This window comes from Tachyglossus aculeatus, unplaced genomic scaffold, assembly GCF_015852505.1.
Source record: "Tachyglossus aculeatus isolate mTacAcu1 unplaced genomic scaffold, mTacAcu1.pri scaffold_217_arrow_ctg1, whole genome shotgun sequence".
NCBI lineage: Eukaryota > Metazoa > Chordata > Mammalia > Monotremata > Tachyglossidae > Tachyglossus > Tachyglossus aculeatus.
Window position 1 is genome coordinate 79,743 of NW_024044933.1, and position 23,432 is coordinate 103,174.

Below are 23,432 nucleotides of genomic sequence, written 5' to 3' on the forward strand. Positions count from 1 at the left end.
CATTGGGAGAAGCAGTAACTGTTACAGACCGTTAGGTGGGGTGCCTTTAGAGGACCACGTCTCATACTGCAATATGCAGTACTACAATCAATCTGTGGCATTTACTGAGTGATTGCTATGTGCAGGGCACTGTAAGAATTCTAGGCAGCGGAACACCTTCTGAAAACCAAATTGTCGAGAGTAAAACCAGAATGCTGGCCATCCTAATTTGCAAGCATCTTTCACTAGAACTGATCACTGAAAGTGATCTCAGCTCCACATCCCCCCCATCCTGGGGAGTGGAAAGGTAGGTTACAGCTTGGAATAAACACCCTGTGCTCTGCCAACGTTTGAGTTGAAAGATGGTTCTCTGACCTATTGTCACAGGGTTGGTATGAAATATTTTTTATTAAGCAAACTATATCAGCAACCAAATCTAAACCATAGACAGCAGAGCACCTGATAAAAATTGCATAATCATTTCACTCATGTCTAAACCATGAAACAGGATCCCAATGTGGGGCATAGACTGGGTACGAACTGATTAACATTATCTTCCCCAGGGCTTAGTACAATATCTGATACTTAGTAAACACTTAAATACCACAAAAAAAAAGAAATGCCAGTACCATAAAACAAACAAACAAACAAAAAACTACCTTCTGGGGAATTCTCGGGAGAGCACCAAGAAAAGTAATCTTCTACCAGGCGAGACTCTGGTTTTTGGGGGGTTTGGGAAATTAAATAAGTTTCCCTATTTGACCCTTTTTTAATAAACAAAAGGCCTGCAGTAACATAGTACTTAACCATAGTACTTAATATATACAAAATGATGAGTAGCTGAATTCCCGAGAGCTGAGACCTCTTCCATGACTAAACCCTTATTTCCCCTACTTCCTCTCCCTTCTGTATTGTCCTTGCACTTAGATTTTTAGGTTTTATTCACCCGATCCTCAGTCCCACAGCACTTATGTACATATCCATAATGTACTTTAATGTCTATCTCTCCCTCTAGATTGTACACTGCTTGTGGGCAGGGAGCGTGTCTACCAACTCTGTTATGTTGTCCTCTTCCAAATGTTTAGTACAATGCTGCGCACACAGTAAGAACTCAATAAATCCAATTGATTGATTGATCGATTGATTGATTGATAATCAATAATTGACTGATTATTAGTTGGGAAGAGAAAACCTGGGGAGAAGTAAATTAATGGAGGAATTCCTCCTGGAGGAGAAGGGGTCGTCAGGAGGATTTTGAGGCTGAGGAGAGCTGTGGCCTGATAGATATGAAAGGGAATGTAGCTTCAAGCAGAGGGGAGGACATAAGCAAAAGATGGGGGGCTGGAGTAAGTGTCCACTACAGTTCTCTCCCTCCTATATATTCTTGATCTTCTCCCACAATAGCTCAACCCACACAGTTTGCTCTTATAACACCAACATACTCACTGCGCCTCAGTCTGGTCTTTCACACCATCAGCCCTTTGCTCCCATGCTTCTTCCTGCCTGGAACTCCCTCCCCACCTCATATTCAACAGGCTACCAAAGCCCTGTTAATTGTGGTATTTGCCTGTATGGAACAACAGGGCCAAGTAAACAAGGAACCGAGAGGAGAGCTGTGGCCAAAAGGCTGGTCTCTGTTATCACAGCCTTGTACAGGCAAGCATTACTTGTTATCGGCCCTACGGCCTTGCATAGACGGGTGTTATTTGTTACTGGTGTTGAAGGTTAAAGAATTGCTGTGTTAGTTATAAACACAGGAACATGGAAAAATACAGAATGTGACTGAAAGATATAAAAGTCTTGCTGCTTAACCCAATAAACGATTTCGTGCTTACCCTAGCCGGAATCCGTGCCTTCATACACCACAAATGGTGCCCGAATAGGGAATACAGATCTGAACTTATGATCCGGTGGTGTACCCGCAGCTGGACGGAGGATATGAATTCATCAAAGATTCGGCCGACTACCAGGACATCACCATCCACAGGACGGACAGGTGAGCAGCCGCAGAAGAATTGACAGCATGGGGCAATCAGCCACGAGAGAGCAGAAGTTGCAGCTTGAGATTTTGCAACGCATTTTAAAGGAGCAAGGGTTTAAGGTGCAACCCATACCACTGGTCCAGTTATTAGTATGGATTCGGGATCATTGTACATGGTTCCCTGAAGGTGGTTCTTATGATCTTACCTTATGGCAAAAGGTGGGCCAGGAGCTACAGACTCGTGAAAGTTTGTCCCAAAGAGGTACTGATTACATGGAAAACTGTTTTTACGGCGCTGCGGGCGCTGCATCCCGCTGAACGTGTGTTACAGGAGGCGCCGGCGGCGCGCGACTTGGGGGCAGGGAGTGATCAGGAGCACCCCCTGTCCTTTGAAGTTTTGTCACCAACAGAAGAATTGCAGCCGGTGTATGCTGCTGTTCCGGATACCGAGGACTTGTATCAGGACCCGAATCATAGTGTCTCTGGCGATCCTTCTGACTCTGGGACTGCAGACCCGAAGGAGGGATCTGATTTATACCCGCCTTTGGCCCCTCTTACAATGACGGCAGCTGCTGCACCCACAGCAAAGGAACTTTTGCAGACCCAGAGCCTGCAGACGTTATCCCGTTCGTCGATCGTTCACTCCCCCACTTGCTCCCCCTTTGACTGCTGCGCCGCCGTATGTATATGCTGTGCCTCCTACGGCGCAGCTTGCCTATACCGGGGCCCTTTCGGGCTGCCGGCAGGAGGCATTGCACCGAGGGGATGTACAGCTACTGCAAGCGAAGCCGGTGGTGTATCTTCCCGGGCGGCCGGCTCAGTATGACTCTCTCCCTTATGAGTTGATTAAGGAGTTGCGGAAAAGTGTTCGCGATTATGGGTTACAGTTGTCCTATACAATGAATCTAACAGTGGCTGTCTCTGAATCGTATGTGATGACACCCCATGATTGGCGTACCTTGTTCCGTTTGTTGCTTAGCCCGACGCAGTACTCTGTGTGGGACTCTGAGTATCGGGAAGCTGTTAACCTGCAAGCTATGGATAATCTTGCTAACAATATTAACCTTGGGGTGGATGAGTTAGTAGGGCAAGGGCAGTTTGCCACGCCCCAAGCACAAGTTCAATTAAACCGGGTGGCTGCCTCCTTAGGCTGCCTCCTAGGCTGCCTCCTTAACCATGAAGGGCGGTCGTCGTCTGGAAACGTGCCTTGGACGCTTGGGAATGGGATGTTTTCCAAGTACAGGGATCAACCCAGATTGTGGAATTGGCCGCCGCTGTGCGCACCATTGAACTATTTGCATCAGAAGCTCTGAATCTGATAGTAGACTCTGTGTACGTCTCAGGTATAGTCCAACGCCTAGAAGGGGCCTTGATTAAGGAAGTGGAGAATCGCCTCATTCCAATTGCTTCTGCGATTATCGCGCCTGTTAACACAAAGGTCTCATCCGTATTTTGTCGTCCATATCAGATCACATATGGCATTGCCTGGTCCGCTGACCAAGGGCAATGCTGTAGCGGATGCTTTAACAATGCAGGTCGTACGGCCAAATCTGTTAACACAGGCCCGGCTTTCACACGAGTTTTTCCACCAGAATGCGCGGTCTCTGCGCAAACAATTTTCGCTGACTATTCAACAAGCGTGGGATATTGTTCGCGCTTGTCCTGATTGTCAGCAACTGTCCTAAGTACCTGTTCCTGCGGGGATAAATCCCTTCGGCCTTCGATCCAATGACATTTGGCAATCCGATGTCACTCATGTGGCCGAATTTGGTAGACTGTGTTATGTTCATGTGACTGTTGATTACTTCTCGCATCTTGTTGTGGCCACTGCCCATGCAGGTGAAAAGGCTCGTGATGTGGTTCGACATTGGTTGCACTCTTTCGCCATCATGGGGGTCCCGGTTACTGTTAAAACTGATAATGGCCCCTCCTATGTCTCTCGTAGGGTACAACTCTTACTCCAGGATTGGGGGGTGCGCCATGTTACTGGTATCCCTTACTCCCCAACTGGGCAAGCCATTGTGGAACGGATGAACCACACGATTAAAGCTCTGTTGTTTAAACAAAGGAGGGGGAATCCCACGGAATTGACTCCCCAGGAACGGTTATACAAGGCTTCATACGTTTTCAATTTTTTAACCTTTTCTGACTTGTCCCTTACAGCAGAACAGTGCCACTTTGGACGAGACACTACGTGGCCCGAACGGCCCCGTGTGTATTATAGACCTCTTGGGTAGGAACAGTGACAAGGACCTGCACCTCTAATCACCTGGGGCCGTGGGTACGCCTGTATTTCTCTACCCTCCGGCCCCTACTGGCTGCCGGCGTGTTGTGTCAATCCCTTCAATACAAGGATACCACAATCTGCGGAGGGCCACCAGGATGGCGAAGACGCGGGTGGCGCCCCCTGATACGGGGCTCAGCACGGTCAGAATGTTTATGATCTGGAGCCTGATGGGAAGTCTTTGCCTGCCTGTCACGGGGAATGGTCTTTACTGGGCACATATTCTTGATCCACCCGTCTTCAAACCTATAACCTGGTGGGATCCAACACCACCTATCGGGAATAACGACACTGAATGGATAGGTGGGGTATGGATGCCCCCGGCGATAGACGGAGGGCCTAATAATACTGGTTTTTAGCTATCAACAATACTGAGTTTGTAACTGAACTTCCACCCCTTTGTCTGACAACTAATAATGACAGCGACATTGGCTGTATTCCGGTGTCGCCTCAGCAACACCTGATAGTGAGGGGCAAACGTGGAACAAAGAATTACACTTTAATAAGCATCCCGGGTGTGTCTGGAACATCGTCTCTCCACAACCTGACGGCAGTGGGGATATATACCCCCGACTTGCCCCGTTGTACAGAGGACCCACTCGCAAACAACACACGGATAAACTGGCAGCCTTGTCGCGGGCTCGCTCCTGATCCTGTTAGCGTCAACGGAACTACGGGAATTATTTTGGACTGGGGCCCTCATGGGGTTCTGTGGGACCCGGCGAGCAACCACTCTGTTGGGTTCGGCATCCATAACCACAGTGTATCCTGGCATGGCGGTGGGTTGGCTGGGCCTCTTTTACAGTTTTATATGCCCGCCAACAACACCGCCTGCCCATTACATATGGGAATTTGGCATTTAGGCTTCGCATTTATTAGTCGTACCTTATGGAATCTCACCCTGTCTAATCATACTGCTAACGCTACACAGTTATGAACTGATTCAATTATGATTTGCACTTCACATCCCTACATCTTTGCGATGGCACAAGCGGCTACCATAAGCCACTGCAACCACACTTACTGTATTAACCTGACAAATGTATGGTATGGGAATTGTTTCTCTTCTTTAGATGCACTACGTAACAATCTTACCTTTATATTTCCCTTGCGTTGCTCATTAATGGTATAGTTATAAACAAAGGAGGGGGAGATGTGGGGAACAGCAGGGCCAAGTAAACAAGGAACCGAGAGGAGAGCTGTGTCCAAAAGGCTGGTCTCTGTTATCACAGCCTTGTACAGACAAGAGTTACTTGTTATCGGTCCTACGGCCTTGCATAGACGGGTGTTATTTTTTACTGGTCTTGAGGGTTAAGGAATTGCTGTGCTAATTATAAACACAGGAACATGGAAAAATACAGAATGTGACTGAAAGATATAAAAGTCTTGCTGCTTAACCCAATAAACGATTTCGTGCTTACACTAGCTGGAGTCCGTGCCTTCATACACCACATTTGCCAAGTGTTTACTATGTGCCAGGCGCTGTACTAAGTGCAAATCAGAGCCGGTACAACATGGGGCTCACAGTTTTAATTCCCATTTTATTGATGAGGGAACTGAGGTACGGCGAGGTGACTTTCCCAAGGCCACACTGCAGACAGGTGATGGAGCTAGGATTAGAATATATGACCCACTGACTCCCAGGTCTGTGCTCTATCCACTATGGCATTAAAATCACTTCTCTTCCAGGAGGTCTTCCATGACATAATAATAATAATAATAATGATAATAATAATAATAATAGCATTTGTTAAGCACTTACTATGTGCAAAGGATACAAGGTATTCAGATTATCCCACGCGAGGCTCACAGCCTTCGTCCCCATTTTCCAGATGAGGTAACTGAGGCACAGAGAATCAATCAATCTATCAATCGCATTTATTGAGATCTTACTGTGTGCAGAGCGCTGTACTAAGCGCTTGGGAAGTACAAGTTGGCAACATATAGAGACAGTCCCTACCCAACAGTGGGCTCACAGTCTAAAAGGGGGAGACAGAGAACAAAACCAAACATGCTAACAAAATAAAATAAATAGAATAGATATGTACACGTAAAATAAATAGAGTAATAAATATGTACAATCAATCAATCAATCAATCGTATTTATTGAGCGCTTACTATGTGCAGAGCACTGTACTAAGCGCTTGGGAAGTACAAATTGGCAACACATAGAGACAGTCCCTACCCAACAGTGGGCTCACAGTCTAAAAGGGAGAGACAGAGAACAGAACCAAACATAACAACAAAATAAAATAAATAGGATAGAAATGTACAAGTAAAATAAATAAATAAATAAATAAATAGAGTAATAAATATGTACAACCATATATACATATATACAGGTGCTGTGGGGAAGGGAAGGAGGTAAGATGGGGGGATGGAGAGGGGGACGAGGGGGAGAGGAGGGAAGGGGCTCAGTCTGGGAAGGCCTCCTGGAGGAGGTGAGCTCTCAGCAGGGCCTTGAAGGGAGGAAGAGAGCTAGCTTGGCGGAGGGGCAGAGGGAGGGCATTCCAGGCCCGGGGGATGACGTGGGCCGGGGGTCAACGGCGGGACAGGCGAGAACGAGGTACAGTGAGGAGATTAGCGGTGGAGGACCGGAGGTTGCGGGCTGGGCAGTAGAAGGAGAGAAGGGAGGTGAGGTAGGAGGGGGCGAGGTGATGGAGAGCCTTGAAGCCCAGGGTGAGGAGTTTCTGCCTGATGCGCAGATTGATTGGTAGCCACTGGAGATTTTTGAGGATATCATATTTTTGAGATATGTACAAACATATATACATATATACAGGTGCTGTGGGGAAAGGAAGGAGGTAAGATGGGGGGATGGATGGGGGACAAGGGGGAGAGGAAGCAAGGGGCTCAGTCTGGGAAGGCCTCCTGGAGGAGTTGAGCTCTCAGTAGGGCCTTGAATGGAGGAAGAGAGCTAGCTTGGCGCTTGGGCAGATGGAGGGCATTCCAGGCCCGGGGGATGACGTGGTCCGGGGGTCGATGGCGGGACAGGCGAGAACGAGGTATGGGGAGGAGATTAGCGGCAGAGGAGTGGAGGGTGCGCGGTGGGCTGACGAAGGAGAGAAGGGAGGTGAGGAAGGAGGGGGCGAGGTGATGGAGAGCTTTGAAGCCCAGGGTGAGGAGTTTCTGCCTGATGCGCAGATTGATTGGTAGCCACTGGAGATTTTTGAAGAGGGGAGTAACATACCCAGAGCGTTTTTGGACAACGACAATCCGGGCAGCGGCATGAAGTATGGATTGAAGTGGGGAGAGACACGAGGATGGGAGATCAGAAAGAAGGCTGATGCAGTAGTCCAGACGGGATAGGATGAGAGTTTGAAGGAGCAGGGTAGCAGTATGGATGGAGAGGAAAGGGCGGATCTTGGCAATGTTGTGGAGCTGAGACCGGCAGGTTTTGGTGACGGCTTGGATGTGAGAAGTTAAGTGACTTGCCCTATGTCACACAGCTGATAATTGGTGGAGTTGGTATTTGAACCTATGATCTCTAACTCCCAAGCCAGTGCTCTTTGCATTGAGCCATGCTGTCACTCTAATAATAATAATAATAATAATAATAATAATAGTACTTGTTAAGTACTTACTATATGCCAAACACTATTCTAAGCACTGGGGGGTTACAGGTTAATCAGATTGGACACAGTTCCTGTCCCATTTGTGGCTCACACTCTTAATCCCCAATTTACAGATGAGGCTACTGAGGCCCAGAGAAATTAGGTAATTTGCCTAAGGTCACACAGCAGACATGTGGCAGGTCTGGAAATAGAATACAGGGCCTTCTGAGTCCCAAGTCCGTGATCTATTCACTAAATCACGCTGCTTCACCTCCCTGCACATTCTCCTTCCCCTCTGACTCGTCTTTATACCTTGGTCCTTTCCTTCAAAGCATTTTGTTTGGCACTCCATCCACTCAGCACTTATGTACAGATCCTTATTCTTTGTTGCCTCCCCTGGTTGTAATTTTTCAATGCCTGTCTTACCCAATAGACTGTAAACTCCTTGACAGCAGGAATCATGTCTACCAACTATATTGTTATTATTATTATCACTATTATTATTATTATTTTCAACTTTATCCTGCTCTCACAAGTGTTTAGTACAATGCTCAGCACACAGTAAGTGTTCAATAATTAGAGAAGCAGTGTGGCCCAGTGGAAAGAGTGCGGGCTTGGGAGTCAGAGGTCATCATCATCATCATCATCAATCATATTTATTGAGCGCTTACTATGTGCAGAGCACTGTACTAAGCGCTTGGGAAGTACAAATTGGCAACATACAGAGACAGTCCCTACCCAACAGTGGGCTCACAGTCTAAAAGGGGGAGACAGAGAACAAAACCAAACATACTAACAAAATAAAATAAATAGAATAGATACGTACAAATAAAATAAATAAATAGAGTAAAAAAAATGTACAAACATAAATACATATATACAGGTGCTGTGGGGAAGGGAAGGAGGTAAGATGGGGGGGTTGGAGCGGGGGACGAGGGGGAGAGGAAGGAAGGGGCTCAGTCTGGGAAGGCCTCCTGGAGGAGGTGAACTCTCAGTAGGGCCTTGAAGGGAGGAAGAGAGCTAGCTTGGCGGATGGGCAGAGGGAGGGCATTCCAGGCCCGGGGGATGACGTGGGCCTGGGGTCGATGGTGGGACAGGCGAGAGCGAGGTACGGTGAGGAGATTAGCGGTGGAGGAGCGGAGGGTACGGACTGGGCTGTAGAAGGAGAGAAGGGAGGTGAGGTAGGAGGGGGCGAGGTGATGGAGAGCCCTGAAGCCGAGGGTGAGGAGTTTCTGCCTGATGCGCAGATTGATTGGTAGCCACTGGAGATTTTTGAGGAGGGGAGTGATATGCCCAGAGTGTTTCTGGACAAAGATAATCCGGGCAGCAGCATGAAGTATGGATTGAAGTGGAGAGAGACACGAGGATGGGAGATCAGAGAGAAGGCTGATGCAGTAGTCCAGACGGGATAGGATGAGAGCTTGAATGAGCAGGGTAGTGGTTGGGATGGAGAGGAAAGGGCGGATCTTGGCAATGTTGTGGAGCTGAGACCGGCAGGTTTTGGTCACGGCTCGGATGTGAGGGGTGAATGAGAGAGCGGAGTCGAGGATGACACCAAGGTTGCGGGCTTGTGAGACGGGAAGGATGGTAGTGCCGGCAACAGAGATGGGAAAGTCAGGGAGAGGGCAAGGTTTGGGAGGGAAGACAAGGAGTTCAGTCTTCGACATGTTGAGCTTTAGGTGGCGGGCAGACATCCAAATGGAGATGTCCTGAAGGCAGGAGGAGATGCGAGCCTGGAGAGAGGGGGAGAGAGCAGGGGCAGCGATGTAGATCATGTCAGTCATGTGTTCTAAACCTGGCTCTGCCACTTATCAGCTGTGTGACTTTGGGCACGTCACTTAACTTCTCTGTGCCTCAGTTACCTCATCTGGAAAATGGGGATTAAAACTGTGAGTCCCATCTGGGACAACCTGATTATCATGTATCATGTATCATGTATCATGTATGCTTAGAACAGCGCTTGGCACATAGTAAGCTCATAACAAATACCAAAGTTATTATTATTATTATTATTATTATTATTATTATTATTATTATTATTATTACCACTCACTAACTGAGAGTTAGGGATGTTTACAATACTTGGCAGGTAGGACTAATGCTGGAAATTAGTGGGTGAAAGGGGAAGGTAAGTATGAAGGTGAGAACTGGCAGAACTGGAATGCTTCTAAAATCTACCTTTTTCATCCAGAGTCTTCGTCTTGTACAAAATGGCTAAAGGGCTACACGTCTATTAGAGAGTTTGTTATTTTGGGATTAAAGGACGATCCTGTCTTCTGGATCTTCCTCTTCACATTGGTTCCCGTGGTTTATGTTGTCACGGTAATTGGTAATCTCAGCATTATCATGTTAATCAGGGTCACGTCCCAACTTCACACCCCAGTGTACCATTTTCTGAGACATTTGGCTTTCATCGATTTTTGTTATTCATCAACTGTCACACCAAAGATGCTGAAGATCTTCTTAGTGGAGAGAGACACAATATCCTTTGCTGGCTGTGTTATCCAGCTCTGTTCTGTCTTTGTCTTTGGGACCTCAGAGGACATCTTACTGGCTATGATGGCATATGAGCATTTTGTGGCCATCTGCCATCCCCTGCTCTATACCGTCTCTATGTCCAATAAAGTCTGTGTCCAGCTCATAGCTACCTCCTATGTCGGGGGTTGTTTAAATAGTGTGCTATTTACCATTTGTGTGTTTAGTTTAACCTTCTATAGATCCAATGAAATCAATCATTATTTCTGTGATTTCCCTCCCTTAGTGGAACTTGCCTGCTCTGATGTTTACCTGGTTCAAATCATTTCTTCCGTCTCTGCTGCCATCATAATATTTAGCAACGTCCCCACCATAATCATCTCTTATGTATACATCCTCTGTGCCATCATGAGGATCCAGGCAAGTGACGGGAGACATAAAGCTTTCTCTACTTGCACCTCCCACCTGACGGACATTATTCTATTCTATGGAACCGTCCCGTTCACATACATGCAGACCAGCTCCAGCCACTACTTGGAGCAGAATAAAGTTATGTCTCTGTTCTACACAGTGGTGATCCCCCTGATGAACTGCCTAAGCGATACTCTGAGGAACAAGGATGTGAAAGGGGCAGCGATAAAGATAATGCACAAGTATGAATAATTATCTGTAAATAAAATTTGGGATAAGCTATTGATGATTCAAGGACTGTCAGAAAAAAGTACGTTCTTGTTCGTTGATGCATTCTAACTGTGAGTTTGAAAGAAATAAAACATTGGGAACAACTCATAGAAAAATATCATTTTAGTTACAAAAACAGTCATTATAATTCACATTTATGTCTCAGGAATGTGCTCTGTAATAATAATAATAATGTTGGTATTTGTTAAGCAGTTACTATGTGCCAAGCACTGTTCTAAGCACTGGGGGAATACAAGGTAATCAAGGTTGTCCCACGAGGGGCTCACAGTGTTAATCCCCATTTTACAGATGAGAGAACTGAGGCACAGAGAAGTTGTGATTTGCCCGAAGTCACACAGCTGACAAGTGGCAGAGGCAGGATTAGCACCCATGACCTCGAGCTCCCAAGCCCGTGCTCTTTCCACTAAGCCACGCTGCTTCTCTGTACTAAAATTCCGATGCCATAAAATTCGTTTTTCTTGGATTAACACTGCCTTTCGACCATGTTGGGAAGTGGCGTGGCCTAATGGAAAGAATATGGGCCTGGGAGTCATAAAACCTGGGTTCTAATCCCAGGTCCAACCACTTATCTGTTATATGTCCTTGGGAAAGTCACTTAATTTTTCCGTGCCTCAGTTACCTCATGTGTAAACTTGGAATGCAGACTATGGCATCATGTAGGACAGGTTATTGTGCGTTTACCTCAGCACTTAATACGATGGCTTCCAACAAATGTCATAAAAAGAAAATCAAAATATATAAAAAATAAACTTGAGTCAACCTGAGTCTCTGCCCTCCACTCTCTCCCATGCCGCTGCTGCCCAGCATAGTAGAGTTAGCTTTCTCAGAGAAGAAAAAAAAAAACTATTGTATATCGGAATTTCTGTTCAAATTTTGATAAACTTTGGAATTAGTTTTATAGCTATTTTAAAAAAATCTACTCTTTCATGAAAAACATATTCAAGCCTTCTTATTAATTTTTGGTCCACTGCTTTGGGTGGTCTGTGGATGGGAAATCACGGTAATCAAGTTCCACTCTTGAAAAGACCATTGCAGGTTTTATTAATCTCAACTCCTAGTCTGGGCAGAATGCAGGAAAGGGGAGAAGTAGTGTCACCTACTAGGTAGACCTTGGGCCTGGGAGTCAGAGGGCATAGGTTTTAATCTTGGCTCTGCAATTTCCGGCTGTGGGATCCCGGATAAGTCACTTAAATTCCCAGTACCTCGATTCTCTCATCTGTAAAATGGGGATTTAATACCCATTCTCTCCCTGACATATATTATAAGCTCCAGGTGGAACAGGGACTGGGTATAATTTGATTCTCTTCTATCAACATCAGCACTTAATACAGTGCTTGGCACATAGCTATCATTTTATAATTGCCAATGTTATTATTATTTGGAGCTTTTATAAAAATGTCCCTTCAAACTGCTGATTAGTCGAAATGTTCAACTGGTAAACTGAAGCTGAGTCTCTGTTCAGTCTTGTCCAGGTGGACAGAGCACGGTTCTGGGAGTCAGAAAACCTGGATTTGTCCCTTGTCTCCTGTGTGATCTTGGACAAGGACTCTCACTTCCCTTTGCTTCAGTTTCCTGTTTTGCAAAATGGTAATGAGCTACCTACTCTCCCTCCTTCTTACTCTGTGAGACTCATTAATCACTCACTCAATCAATCAATGGCATTTATTTAGTGCTTACCGTGTGAGGAACACTGTACTAAACACTTTTATTCATTCAATTGCATTTATTCAGCACTTGCTGTGTGCAGATCACTGTACTAAGCACTTGGAAATAAAAATACAACAAATAGAGGCCATCCCTATCAACAATGGGCTCACAGTCTAGAGAGGGGAAGGTAGATATTGATACAAGTAAACAGGCATTGATGTAAATAAATAGAACTGTGGATGTATACAAGAGTGCTGTGGGGCGGGGAGAGGTGGGAAGCGCAAAGGGAGAGAGTCAGGGTGACGCTGAAGGAAGTGGGAGCTGAGGAAAAGTGGGGCCTATTCTGGGAAGGCCTCCTGGAAGAGTTGTGTCTTCAAGAGGGCTTTGAACAGGTGGGGGGAGAGTGATTGTCTGGTGGATTTGAGAAGAAAGGACGTACCAGGTCAGAAGAAGGGTGTGAGCCAGGAATCAGTGGCCTGACAGGAGAGATGGAGGCACAGTGAGAAGGTTAGCGCCAGAGAAGCGGAGTGCGTGGGCTGGGAAGTATAAGGGGAGAAGGGAGGTGAGGAAGGAGGGGACGAGGTGATGGAGAGCTCTAAAGCCAATTGTGAGGAGTGTTTGTTTAATATGGAGGAGGATAGGCAATCACTGGAGAATTTTGAGAAGAAGGGGTGACGTGCCCTGAACACTTCTGTAGAAAGATAATCTGGGCAACAGAGTAAAGTATTAACTGGGGTGGGGAGACTCAGGAGGTAGGGAAGGCAGAAAGAAAGGTGATGCTGATGATAAACACTTGGGAGAGTACTATACAGCAGAGTTGGTAGACACAGTCTCTGCCAGAAAGAAGCTTACTCTGTAGCTGGGGAGACAGGTATTAACGTAAATCAATAATTTACAGATAAGTACCTGTCCCGAGGTGACCCTGGGGTACTGGCCATCTCAAGGTCAAAAGCTATCTCGTGACCACCTGAGCCAGCAGGCGGAACTCGGAAGTGAGGGTGGGATACCACCCCCACGACCAAATCTGCTAGATTGACAGACCAAGCTGGGAATACAGAAGGTGTCCCTCGCCCCCGTGCCAATCAAATTAGGTATGAAGGAGGGGAGAGGGCAGAGACTGGATAGACTGAGGCCGGAAGCTGGAATGGCCTAGGGGCACAGGCAATAAATACCTGTAGCCTCTGACCTCGGGGTCAGAACACCAGGACACGCAGCAGCAGAAGGAGCAGCCACTGCAGCAGCTGCAGCCCACGTGTCTCACTCCGCCCAGAAGGCCAGACGCCCACTCTGCAACCAGAACCAACACGCTGAGGCAAGGGCTGGGGGACGGGTGAGTGTCTCGTGGGTAGGACCCAGGTGCCCCTCTGCTTATGGAAATCCATCCCCCTTCTAGACTGTGATAACACTGTTGGGTAGGGACCGTCTCTATATGTTGTCAACTTGTACTTCCCAAGCGCTTAGTACAGTGCTCTGCACACTGTAAGCGCTCAATAAATACAATTGAATGAATGAATGAATCATGAATGGATTCCTCCCATGTACGGAGAGCACATGGTGAGAGCTAGTCACCCACCACGTGCGCGGGTAATGTAATGAATTCTTCCCATGTGGGAAGTGCACAGGGGTGAGAGCTATCCGCCTCACCCACGCGCAATTAATGTATGATTGTTTTCCTCCTGTGTAGGGAAGCTCTAATATTGCTAACTGATTATATTCCTCCCAAATGGGAAGTTCAATCCATTGCGCCTAAACAATTACATAAATTCAATTCGCCTCACGGAATAAATTTTATATAAAACTCAGGCTTTCCGTCCCCGCCCCCCCCCCCACCTCTCTCTCTCTCTCTCTTGCCTCGCTGATCAATGAACGAACCTTTCCCCGGACGATGGGTGACCGTACCTAAGTGATGTGAAGCTGAAAAGAGGCAAAAAGCAAATGTCCAAAGGTCTGCTAGAAATCTGACAGTAGAGTGGAAGCCCTCAGGCAGATCCCCAAATACCTCTAAACCAACACTCCCAAAGCACTATTTTAACTAGTTAGTCCTTTGGAGGCATTGTTAAGATCAAAGGATGAAGGGAAGTAGGACATTAATCTGGGAACTATGTTTCCCAAAGGCAAAGGTTTGCACATGTCAGAACCATCTGGGAGTGAGAGCCAATCAGGATGGGTGGAGGCATTTATCCTGAGGACAGAATGTGGCGGGCTCAGGTTGGCTTTCTTCCCTCTGCCCATCCGACTGCTGAGCCATGCTGGGAGTCTTGAGGAAAAGCCTACCCTGAGTGAGTTGTGAGTACATCCTCTAACATGGCCTACTTATTCTGTAAGAACACAGAAGTTCATGATTTAACAGAAGCGTGGGTATTTTGGGATGGGTGATCATTTAGGTCTGGTTCGGTTTTCCCGTCTGGCTCTTTCTGAGCATTAAACTAAATGTTTATGTTTCTCCGGTCTGAATATTTAGTAATGTCTAGTACGACCCTGAATAAGAATTTGGAATTTGGGCCTGGGAGAATAGGCCAAAAGAAATTTGGATTATTTAATCTGACATGCCCTTCTCATATTCTGTTGTAGGGTCCTTCTCTGCCTCCCACCCCGTAATAGTGGGGGACCTCTAGGCTCAGTTTTAGGTCCCCTTCTATTCTCCACCTACACTCCCACCCTTGGAGAACTCATTCGCTCCCATGGCTTCAACTATCATTTTAGGAGGATGATTCCCAAATTTATCTTTCTAGACCTGACCTCTGTCTTCTCTGCCACCTCACATTTCCTTCTGCCTTCAGGACATCTCTACCTGGATGTCATCCAGCAGCGTGGCTCAGTGGAAAGGCTTTGGAGTCGGAGGTCATCATCATCGATCGTATTTATTGAGCACTTACTGTGTGCAGAGCACTGTACTAAGCGCTTGGGAAATACAAATTGGCAACATACAGAGACAGTCCCTACCCAACAGTGGGCTCACAGTCTAAAAGGGGGAGACAAAACAAAACCAAACATACTAACAAAATAAAATAAATAGAATAGAGATGTACAAGTAAAATGAATAAATAAATGAATAGAGTAATAAATATGTACAAACATATATACATATATACAGGTGCTGTGGGGAAGGGAAGGAGGTAAGTTGGGGGGAATGGAGAGGGGGACGAGGGGGAGAGGAAGGAAGGGGCTCAGTCTGGGAAGGCCTCCTGGAGGAGGTGAGCTCTCAGTAGGGCCTTGAAGGGAGGAAGAGAGCTAGCTTGGCGGATGGGCAGAGGGAGGGCATTCCAGGCCCGGGGGATGACGTGGGCCGGGGGTCGATGGCGGGACAGGCAAGAACGAGGTACGGTGAGGAGATTAGCAGTGGAGGAGCGGAGGGTGCGGGGTGGGCTGTAGAAGGAGAGAAGGGAGGTGAGGTAGGAGGGGGCGAGGTGATGAACAACCTTGAAGCCCAGGGTGAGGAGTTTCTGCCTGATGCGCAGATTGATTGGTAGCCACTGGAGATTATTGAGGAGGGGAGTAATATGCCCAGAGCGTTTCTGGACAAAGATAATCCGGGCAGCAGCATGAAGTATGGATTGAAGTGGAGAGAGACACGAGGATGGGAGATCAGAGAGAAGGCTGATGCAGTAGTCCAGATGGGATAGGATGAGACCTTGAACGAGTAGGGTAGCAGTATGGATGGAGAGGAAAGGGCGGATTTTGGCAATGTTGCGGGGCTGAGACCGGCAGGTTTTGGTGACGGCTTGGATGTGAGGGGTGAATGAGAGAGCGGAGTCGAGAATGACACCAAGGTTGCGGGCTTGTGAGACGGGAAGGATGGTAGTGCCGTCAACAGAGATGGGAAAGTCAGGGAGAGGGCAAGGTTTGGGAGGGAAGACAAGGAGTTCAGTCTTCGACATGTTGAGCTTTAGGTGGCGGGCAGACATCCAGATGAAGATGTCCTGAAGGCAGGAGGAGATGCGAGCCTGGAGAGAGGGGGAGAGAGCAGGGGCAGAGATGTAGATCTGGGTGTCATCAGCGTAGAGATGATAGTTGAAGCCGTGGGAGCGAATGAGGTCACCAAGGGAGTGCGTGTAGATTGAGAACAGAAGGGGACCAAACACTGAACCTTGGGGAACCCCCACAGTAAGAGGATAAGAGGAGGAGGAGGAGCCTGCAAAAGAGACTGAGAATGAACGACCGGAGAGGTAAGAGGAGAACCAGGACAGGACGCAGTCTGTGAAGCCAAGGTGAGATAGCGTGTTGAGGAGAAGGGGGTGGTCCACAGTGTCGAAGGCAGCTGAGAGGTCGAGGAGGATTAGGACAGAGTATGTGCCGTTGGATCTGGCAAGCAGGACGTCATTGGTGACCTTTGAGAGGGCAGTTTCCGTGGAATGTAAGGGACGGAAGCCAGACTGGAGGGGGTCGAGGAGAGAGTTTTTGTTGAGGAATTCTAGGCAGCGCGTGTAGACAACTCGTTCAAGGAGTTTGGAAAGGAATGGTAGGAAGGATATGGGGCGATAACTAGAAGGTGAGGTGGGGTCAAGAGAGGGTTTTTTTAGGATGGGAGAGACATGGGCATGTTTGAAGGCAGAGGGGAAGGAACCAGTGGAGAGTGAGCGGTTGAAGATGGAAGTTAAGGAGGGGAGAAGGGATGAAGCGAGAGATTTTATGAGGTGAGAGGGAATGGGGTCAGAAGCACAGGTCATAGGTTCAAATCCTGATGCTGCCACTTGTCTGCTGTGTGACTTTGGGCAAGTCACTTAACTTATCTGTGCTTCGGTTACCTCGTCTGTAAAATGGGGATTAAGGCTGTGAGCTCTCCGTGGGACAACCTGATCACCTTGTAACCTCCCCAGCCCTTAGAACAGTGCTTTGCATATAGTATGCGCTCAATAAATGCCATCGTCATTATTATTATTACCTCAAACTAAAGCTGTCCAAAATAGATCTCCTCATCTTCCCACTCAAACCCTGTCCTTCCCATTACTGTAGATAATGCCACTATCCTCCTGATCTCACCCTCCCATAATCTTGGCATTATCCTCAACTCATCTCTCTCATTCAATGTATATATTCAGCCTATCAGCTCTGCCTTCACAAAATCCCTATAATCCATCCTTCCCTCTCCCATCCAAGCTGCTATTACGTTGATCCAAGCACTTATCATACCCTGCATTGACTACTGCATCAGCCTCCTCACTGACCTCCCCGCCTCCTGTTTCTCCCCACTACAGTCCATATTTTCCTCTGCTACTAGGATAATTTTCTGAAGAAAATGTGAGTCCATGCCTCCCCATATTCTTCAAGAACCTCTAATGGTTACTCATCCACCTTCATATCAAACAGAAACTCCTTACCGTTGCCTCTAAAGCATTCAAACAGCTTGCCTCCAGCTTCTCAACCTCACTGATTTCCTACCACAGCTGAGCCTGTACACTTTTCTCTCGTAGAGACAGCTGGCTCACTGTGTCTCAATTTCTTCTATCTCACTCCTTGCCCGTTTCCCATTTCTCCCTTTTGACCTAGAACTCCCTCACTCCTGTATATGCCAGCCCACTACCGTTCCCACCTTCAAAACTTTGTTAAAATCCTTGTTCTCCAAGAGGCCTTCGCTAACCAAGGCCCCATTTCCTCTCACTCCCTCTTCTTTCTGCATCACCTATGCACTTCCATCTGTACCCTGTAAGCACTTGATTAGTACCCCACCCTCAGCCCCACACCACTGATATAGTTCAGTAATTTATTCATTAAGGATTCTACCCACAAGAGATATCATCCTGCTCACATTTCAGTACCTCTCTTGAAAAAGATGACTGGGGCCAGAGATCAAGCAATAACACTTCTTAGTCCAATATGTCACTTGAATAAATTGGAAAGTCACCGAAAAAATGCAGTCCAACAGCTTGTAGACTTGGATGGTTAATCTGGCATGCCACTAACCAAATTGGGAAGCAGTCACAGAAGCCAGCCAATTGACGGGGTCTAAGACCTAATAATAATGATAATGGTGGTATTTATTAAGTGCATACTAGGTGCCAAACACTATACAAAGCCCTGGGGTTAAATCAGGTTGGATACAGTCCAATTCACATGGGGCGGGGGGGAAGAAACCTCCACCTTCAAAGCACCCAGTCCTAGTGAGGGAAAGGGCAAAATTTAGAAGAATTCAGAAATGTCCAACCCTCTTGGTTGATTCGTGTATTACTAGTAAACGAAAGAAATTGCCAATGTGGACAAAATACTTTTCTCAGGAAGGGCTTGTATACTGCATTAACCTTATAAAATGTGAACGTTAATAATTTGCGGAACAAATGAATATGCTAAAAGTGTGTAAAAGAAAATTATTAAAATTGTTATACCTTGAGAACTGGCCAAGGGATGATACACACTAAGGAACTGGTAACTTAAAGCCAAGCCTGACTTGCATTGAGAAGCAGCATGGCTCAACGGAAAGAGCATGGGCTTGGAAGTCAGCAGTCATGGGTTCAAATTCCAGCTCTGCCAATTGTCAGCTGTGTAACTTTGGACAAGTCACCTAACTCTCTGTGCCTCAGTTCCCTCATCTGTAAAATGGGGATTAAGACTGTGAGCCCCAGTTGGGACAACCTGATCACGTTGTATCTTCCCCAGCGCTAAGAACAGTGCTCTGCACATAGTAATTGCTTAACAAATGCCATCATTATTATTATTATGACTAGCCCATCCATAAGTAATTATTGTCTGAAGGGGCATATTGTCTGCCTCTGATTCATCAATCCTCCATCCAACTATCCTTACAGTTATGACTCTGTATTCATGTGTCTGAGAAGCAGTGAGGCTTAGTGGAAAGAGTCCTGGCTCGTAAGTCAGAGGTCATGGGTTCTAATCCCGACTCTGCCACTTGTCAGCTGTGTGATTTTGGGCAAGTCACTTAACTTCTCTGTGCCTCAGTTATCTCATCTGTAAAAAGACTCTGAGCCCCATGTGGGACAACCTGATTACCTTGTATCTACCCCAGTGCTTAGAACAGTGCTTGGCACATAGTAAGCCCTTAACGAATACCATCACCACCACAAGGGTTTCAGTCTTCGGTCCTCTTTCTTCTGAGAAGCGGAGACTTTCCTCTCCATCCAAACCGTTACCATTTTAATCCAAGAATTTAACCTATCCCATTCTGATTATAGTATCACCCTCCTTGCTGACGTCCCGGTCTCCTGTCTCTCTCAACTCCAGACCAACTTCATCCTGCAGTCTGGATCATTTTCTTACAAAAACATTCAGACCATATTTTCCCACTCTGCAGGAAATGTCAGTGGCTTCCCATTCACCTCCGCATCAAACAAATAAGGGAGCAAGTCAAGGAGCAATAAGGGAATACCTCCCCCACCCCCAACCTAACAGCGCTTATGTGCACATCTGTAATTTATTTATTTCTTCATTGAATCGTATTTATTGAGCGCTTACTGTGTGCAGAGCACTGCACTAAGTGTTTATAATAATGATGACATTTGTTAAGCACTTCTAAGTGCTGGGGTGGATACGAGGTGATCAGGTTGTCCCACATAGGGTTTACAGCCTTCATCCTCATTTTACAGATGAGGTAACTGAGTCACATAGAAATTAAGTGACTTGCCCAAAGTCACACAGCTGACAAATGGCAGATTCGGGATTAGAACCCATGACCTCTGACTCCCTAGGCTCTTTCCACTGAGCCACACTGCTTATATTAATGTCTGTCTCCCCCTCTAAACTGTGGGCTCTCTTTGGTGGGGGAATGTGTTCATTGCTGTAATCTACTCTCCCGTTTCTTAGCACAGTGCTTTGCACATAGTAAGAGGTCAATAAATATGATTGACTGACTGACTGAATGAATGAAAGGGGTGGGAAGTAAATTACGTCTATTAATTCTCTTTAATATGTATTTGGAGTCATACCTCATAATTAAATTAAATTAATCACATTGATACTTTAGCCCTGAAGCACCTATGTGAATACCCTTAAATTAATTATTTTTCCTGTCTGTAACTTATTTTAATAGCTGTCTCCCGCTGCAGACTGTATTCTTTGGTATTTTCCTGAAATGCTTATTATATTTCTATGCACACGGAGTTCAATAAATACCATTGATTGCTTGATTGATTTATCCAAGGGAAGTAGCGTGGCTCAGTGGAAAGAGCCCGGGCTTGGGAGTCAGAGGTCATGGGTTCAAATCCAGACTCTGCCAGTTGTCAGCTGTGTGACTTTGAGAAAGTCACTTCACTTCTCTGTGCCTCAGTTCCCTGATCTGTATAATGGGGATGAAGACTGTGAGCCCCACATGAAACACCCTGATCACCTTGTATCCTCCCCAGCGCTTAGAACAGTGCTTTGCCCATAGTAAGCCCTTAATAAATGCCTTATAAAAAAGCAAACAATTTAAAATTTGTGGACAGAAAAAAACTAATGACTTTTAGTTTCAATATTGCAATATGAAATTTAATTTTTTTTTCTGTTTTCAGACCTCTTCAGAGTACCTGCATGATCTCTGTGGAACAGAGAAAAATATTCCACATGTGCCTCCCTGAGTCTGACAAGCACAACTTTTAAATCAGTAGGAATCGTCAAGGGAAACAGTTCAATATTTGCCTTGTTGATCTCTCCCTGAATTGAGGTCCCCTTTTGTCTCAACATAAACTATTTCTAGAATACCTCATGGGTGGCAGAAAACACAGCACCTTAACGGAATTCATTCCTTTGGGGTTAACAGGTGATGCCTCCCTTCAGGCTGTCTTCTCTGTGATATTCCTGGGGATCTATGTTGTGACTTTAATGGGAAATCTCAGCATCATCATGTTAATTAGGGTCAATACCAAACTTTATACCCCAGTGTACTTCTTCCTCAGCCATTTGGCTGCTGTTGATATTGAGTATTCCTCCTGTGTAACACCAGTAATGCTTGGAAACTTCTTGACTGATCTCCACACCATACCTTTGGCCGGTTGTATTGCTCAGCTGCGTTCTGTGGTGACTTTTGGGACGACCGAGTGCTTCTTGCTGGCAGCTATGGCTTACGACCGATACGTGGCTGTCTGTAGCCCACTGCTCTACTCGGGCAAAAGGTCTGACAAAGTTTGCATCCTGCTCGTAGTTGCTTCCTACATTGGTGGCCGTGTGAATGGTTGGACGTTTACCAGTTGCTTCTTAAATGTGTATTTCTGTGGGCCTAATCAGATAAACCACTTTTTCTGTGACTTTGCTCCACTGTTGAAGCTTTCTTGTTCGGACATTTCAGATATTAAAATCATCCCTTCTGTCTCCTCGGGGTCAATAATAGCGGTGACCATGCTTGTCATAGTCATTTCTTATGTATGCATCGTCTTGACAATCCTGAGAATGAACTCAAGGGAAGGGAGACACAAAGGTTTCTCCACTTGTACCTCCCACTCACTCTGTACTACGGGACCATCACTTTCATATATGTGTTGCCCAATTCCAGTTACTCAATCCATCAGAACAAAGTGGTGTCTGTGATCAACACCATTATAATCCCCATGTTGAACCTGCTGATCTACAGCCTGAGGAACAAGGATGTTAAGGAGGCCCCGGGAAAGGTGATTCATAGGTTTTCTTAATCATGATGACGGTTTGGATTAAAGAAATCAAATCTTAGAAAAAGCCATATTTTAATGACATTGAATATTATCCAGAATAATGGATCTTCTTTCCTTTTTCATCACCACTGCCATTTCTACAATACTGAGAATAATAAGAAGGAATACCAACATAGCTTGTAGTAGTCTAGGGGCATGAATCATGCTTTAATTACAGAATTTAGTGTACTGTAAATGTTTTCATGACATAAGTTTGAGTTGGAGATGAAACCATCAGTGGTTAAGAATTGTACTATGTACTGAACCTCATGTCAACCAGCCATACAAATATATCTTCAAGACCAGAGAATTACAATGATTGGCTCATTAAAAATTGAAATTACAAGAGCCTATGACAATTCTGTTTGATGTGGGCAAGGAAGCTGTCTACCAACTTTGTTGCATTGTACTCTCCCAAGCACTTAATAAAACACTCAGCAGAAAATAGGCGCTCAATAAATACTATCGTTGGTGATGTTTCGATATGGTACTGTTACAAATGGAGTGTTCACATGCCTGGGAGTGCCACAGGGTTGCCGAAGGGCTAATTACCAAGTGAAAACCAACAATTAAAATCGACTGGGAAGACATAGTTTTTCCGTATATCACGGAGCAAAAAGATTGCTCTGACTGCTGGCTGTCAAATCTCCCTATCCTGCTTAAGCACATATCTCTAAGATATCATTTTTTTTATAATTTCTTTATTTAATTTCAGTGGTTTCCCCTTATAATCAAATGTTTTTTAAATAGAATTTGATGCTGTTGTCCAGAGGAAAGTGTGTTAAATATTGCTTTCCAATCAGAATCTGCGGGAGGAAACATTAATAATCTATGGCAACAAATTGATATTTATGGAAGTGGCCCAGATCACTTTCTGACCCCAGTTCCTTTTAAGTCCTCCCCTTAACCCCGATGCTTCACATGTCACTGAGATACTGTGACAATTTGGGACTTTACTCAGCATTTTGTTTGGATTTTAGCAGTCTTTAGGCACTCTGGTTTTCTTGGGGAACTCATAATTGAACTGATATAAATGAAACCCACATGACACATGTCCAAAATGTACTCATTCCACAATGGAGCTCCTTTAATATTCTTCCCTTCTCCACCTTTCCCTTCACTCACTCTGACATTATACCTGAAACAGGCCTCTGTGTTGGCCACACGCAATGGAGCACATTTTGTTTTCCTGAGGTAAGGGAAATGCGTGTAAGATAACCCCAGAGTGTGATGGGAGAAGT

General features: G+C 45.9%; 2 protein-coding genes across 2 annotated transcripts; both read left to right on the plus strand.

The window, feature by feature from the left end:
• Positions 1 to 4,342: 4,342 nt before the first annotated feature.
• On the plus strand, positions 4,343 to 10,936 carry LOC119923676 (olfactory receptor 478-like). The gene is made up of 2 exons (XM_038742987.1): positions 4,343 to 4,595; positions 9,990 to 10,936. Exons 1-2 carry the CDS (start codon positions 4,343 to 4,345, stop codon positions 10,934 to 10,936), a joined length of 1,200 nt encoding a protein of 399 aa, XP_038598915.1.
• A 10,302-nt stretch (positions 10,937 to 21,238) lies between these two features.
• Positions 21,239 to 22,173, plus strand: LOC119923677 (olfactory receptor 491-like). The gene is given in 2 exon segments (XM_038742988.1): positions 21,239 to 21,983; positions 21,986 to 22,173. Coding segments are annotated over 2 exon segments (918 nt in total). The 5' UTR covers positions 21,239 to 21,253.
• Positions 22,174 to 23,432: the final 1,259 nt, after the last annotated feature.